General features: G+C 37.2%; 1 protein-coding gene across 1 annotated transcript; it reads left to right on the forward strand.

Annotated features, from left to right (window-relative positions):
• Positions 1-345: 345 nt before the first annotated feature.
• On the forward strand, positions 346-4,205 carry LOC107771280 (vacuolar lysine transporter YPQ1). The gene is made up of 12 exons (XM_016590622.2): positions 346-672; positions 933-975; positions 1,096-1,122; positions 1,239-1,337; positions 1,430-1,539; positions 2,031-2,202; positions 2,658-2,750; positions 2,840-2,935; positions 3,056-3,076; positions 3,190-3,248; positions 3,554-3,644; positions 3,761-4,205. Exons 1-12 carry the CDS (start codon positions 419-421, stop codon positions 3,860-3,862), a joined length of 1,167 nt encoding a protein of 388 aa, XP_016446108.1. The 5' UTR covers positions 346-418; the 3' UTR covers positions 3,863-4,205.

Below are 4,205 nucleotides of genomic sequence, written 5' to 3' on the forward strand. Positions count from 1 at the left end.
TTCACTAAGCACTGTTGAAGAATATAAGCTCTGATTGGACAATTTTGCATCACAAATTAAATATTCATAGCAGTGTCAAAAGCCCCATAAATTCAAAACTATTACTATCAAATTTTCTTTTTCATTATGAGCGCAATTACTGAAGGGCAAAAAAGAAAAAAGTGGTCTCATATGGTTTTCATCTTAATCCATATTAGCGTAATTGTCAATTGAAAGAAGTCCAGGGGTAGGAACGTAAAATCACGAAACAATATCACAGACTCCGAGGAGTCGAGAATGTCTTTCTTATATTTTGTCCTAGTCTTGAGCATTTCTGTTCCACATGTAGTACCGAGGGGGTTAATGCTATATATATGTGTGCGCAGTTTATTCTTCGTCATCTTTAGAAGACACAAAACAGTAGAAACTAAGAGAGGAAATGAAGGCCCTAATGTCATTACGTCAGCAGAATTCAATAGCGTATTGTGTTAAGGAGAAAAAACCATGTATTGGTTGGGTGAACAGGTATTTTAAGGATTGCCTTTGCAACCTAAGTGATGAGTTCTCCTTTGCTTTTGGTCTTGTCAGCCTCTCCTGTTGGGCTGTCGCTGAAATCCCACAAATCATCACCAACTTCAGAACTAAATCCAGCCATGGCGTTTCACTTCTTTTCCTTCTTGGTTGGGTTGGCGGGTTAGTTTCTTTTACCTTTCATTTACCATTTTCTTCAATTTTCACAGTATTTATTGGACGTGCTATAACCTAGGAACATTCCAAACTTATGGAGTGACATGAACAGAAAATTCATTCAATCGATTGTGACTTGCTTGTAATTGAATTTTAGTTGTTATTATTTAATCAGAGTGCTATAGGATTTTTCTTTCCTTCAATAGGACCTCTTAATTTTACCATTCTAATTACAAATGTATATACGTTCGTTATGTTCGATGCAGTGATATATTCAATCTAGCAGGTTGCCTTCTTGAGCCTGCAACGGTGAGCATAATTAAAACTTTAAATATAATCATGAAGTTAATTAAACCACTTTGGTTTCTGTCATCGAATTGCGCGCCGTTGATGTCTCTGATTTTTTGATTTCTTTCTATCTTCATGCAGTTGCCGACCCAACTGTACACAGCTGTGGTAATACAAATGCTCATCCAATATTCCCATCTTTTTTCCTAGTTGAGAGCTGATTTCTGTTTACTATACTAATAATTTTTTTCTTAATTTATTTTATTGGATCTGCTATGGAACAGCTCTACACAACAACTACTATAATACTAGTGCTGCAAAGCTTGTACTATGATTATTTCTATAGGTGCTGGAAACAGAGAGATGATGACTCTGGTCAAGAGGTACAAATTAACGTTTCCAAGTCTGTGATGTGCTATTTCAATGAAACAATAAGCGCTTATAAAAAGATTATTTGATTAACTTAATTGATTAGGTTGAAGAAGTGAAGAAGCCTTTGAGACCACAAAAACCAACAGATTCAGGGATTCCAATACCCAAAGGCATAGGAGTATCTGCTTCACGCCGCATGGACTTCTATTTCACGTGAGTCTCTGCTTTTTCTCCATTTGTTTACTTTGAGATTTTACAACGAGCACTTGCCCCATGTAGCTGGTGTATATATCAAAACAATACTTACACGAAATGTGTCGTTTACGTAAAATTTATTGCACTTAATTATGATTAATTCATTAGTAAATAGTTTCTACCTCAATATTACTTTATGTTAATATGAATTTGATGTATACCTATTTCGGATTACCAATCCACACATTTTAATAAAATGTCTGTAATTAGCTTTGATATACTTATTAGACCAAGCTACCAACACGGAATGTGATCGTATGGTAGATGAGATTCCTCCACCCTTAATCAAAGGTCTCGGATCCAAGTCCGCGGAATAGAGGAATTTATAGTGGGGAGCGCTTATTGCGCGAATTCAAACTATTTGGACAAATGAATTTCAGATATCATTAGACAAAACAAAAGAAGATTAGACGACTAAGTGGTTGCTAAGAATATTTATTTGAGAGCAGGTCTGCGAGATCATTGGCCGGCAGTGCAACCCCGCCATTTAGGTCCAATCTAAGGCCTATTGCAAGTGGACCGTCAGCAGTGGGGCTTAACCACAATTACTCTTCAGATGAGGACACAGTTGATGCACCACTAAATATTTCCGTTAGCCAACCCAAGCCTATCCCACGATCTGTAAGTGAATCCCTTCATCCTATTAATTTAATCTCTTAGTGGAGGTATAATGTGCAAAACAGAAGTTTACTGCTCTCGCAACTTGCTCATAAAAACTGTTTACTAGCTATATATGTACTGCAAAAACTGCTACACCAGTATTCTAAAAGCATCCTTTGTTCCCGTCCGATGATGCCCAGCTCCCCACAAAATGTACTACTTCAGCTGAAGCTTGGCACTCATGTGTAGGGTGTCCCATTTCACAAAAGTCACAAGCTGCTTGCGGCTCACTCTGTACCCTGGCCAATATTAACTTTCTTATTTCTTTGGCCATGGTGTATAGTTGGGCTTGCACTGATGTGTTAGAGTCTACCTAGTGCACCCCAGCTGATTTTCTTCTATGGTTATCATCTGTGAATTAGTTTTTTTTTTTTCTTAAGCTGAGATAGTAAATTTCAATGGTAAAATATTTCCAGGCAGGTTATGGAGCGTTCTTAGCCACATCGTCGGGAATGCCTCATCAGACAAAGGCTTTAATTGTTGGGTTTGGTGGAAGAAAACTATTACAAGTATGCTCCTTCAGTAATTGCACCATGAGATCCTGACAATGACAAGGTTATTCATGGCGTAATTCGTGATAAATTCCTTCTTTTGGCAGGAGCACGGGACGGAACACAGTGCGCTTGGCCAAGTTTTGGGGTGGATGATGGCTGCTGTTTATATGGGTGGCCGGCTACCTCAAATTTGGTTAAACGTAAGTCATTAATTTCAGATTATAACTTAACAAAATGCTAATTACAGTTAATGTTGAATCCTAGTTTCGTTTAATGGAGTTTGACGCCAAAGTCACTGAACATGTTTCTTTGCTTGACAGATTAAACGAGGGAATGTCGAGGTATTCCACAGAATTAATTCTCTTCTGAATTGTTTTTACTCTGTACAAGGCATAACTTGCATCTTGCACATTACTGCTGAAGTCTAACGTGCTTTCTTTTACACAATGCACAGGGTTTAAATCCTCTCATGTTCGTCTTTGCACTCATCGCCAATGTCACTTACGTAGGGAGGTAGCTAATTCTCCCATTATTTACTCTGTATAGTAAGCACTTCTGTTAGAATTAAAGTTTTGTGAGGTAAAATATTTTACTCAATCAGCTCAGTTAAAAAATAATTTTCATGTAATTTTATTTAATAAGCATTGATGGGTAAACTAAGTAATTCGCTATAAAAGGCTAAATTACACGGATGGTGTAAAGATAATTTGCACTATTTGTGCATATAACTTAAATCCATCCCTGTAAATTCATCATTAAATTGTATCCTATACTATGCTCCATGCTCCTAATTCACTAATTATGTTTACATGATGCAGTATACTACTTAGGTCAACAGAATGGAGTAAGATTAAGGCCAATATGCCTTGGTTGTTGGATGCTGTTGTCTGCGTTGTGCTAGATTTATTTGTATCCTCCTATTCCTCTTAGTATTCTTTTTAGAAGCATGCATTTATCTATTATTTTCGTATTCACTACTAATTTATTCGTTCTTCCCGAATTGCCTTGCCTTAACACAACTTTAGATCATATTACAATATGTGTACTACAAATACTTCCGAAAGCAGTCCTCCACTTCCAATGGCAGAGATTATGAGGGAGCCTACAAAGAAGCGAATAAATATTGAAGGAAAATTACAAACACCGTGAGTTGCTGCTCTATTATATAGATGTGAAGTTGTGGAACCAAATCTCTAAAATACCGAAGACGTTTGCGGCTATTTCTCCTTCTAATCGACTCTTAACATCCCTTCTTTATTCCCCCCCCCCCCCTCCCCCCCACAAATTGTAAGATCTTTTTGACCTATATGTTTATTTGGAGTCTGAGCAATGGCATACGCATAGATACGTCACGTCCCACTTATTTTTTTACTTTTTTGATAATCTGTCGAGGAGTTTTCTCACTTTGTTAGTTTGGTGATTCGAACCCGCAATCTTAGGGTTGAAGATGGAGAGTACTTATCAATTTAA

Source organism: Nicotiana tabacum, chromosome 3 (assembly GCF_000715075.1).
Source record: "Nicotiana tabacum cultivar K326 chromosome 3, ASM71507v2, whole genome shotgun sequence".
NCBI lineage: Eukaryota > Viridiplantae > Streptophyta > Magnoliopsida > Solanales > Solanaceae > Nicotiana > Nicotiana tabacum.

Bases quoted from the DNA above. Each gene is read 5' to 3' on its own strand.
- LOC107771280 (XM_016590622.2), top strand. From the start codon at position 419: ATGAAGGCCCTAATGTCATTACGTCAGCAGAATTCAATAGCGTATTGT. The intron at 1,338-1,429 runs GTACAAATTAAC...TTAATTGATTAG, and splicing joins ATGATGACTCTGGTCAAGAG to GTTGAAGAAGTGAAGAAGCC. The intron at 3,077-3,189 runs GTATTCCACAGA...CACAATGCACAG, and splicing joins TTAAACGAGGGAATGTCGAG to GGTTTAAATCCTCTCATGTT.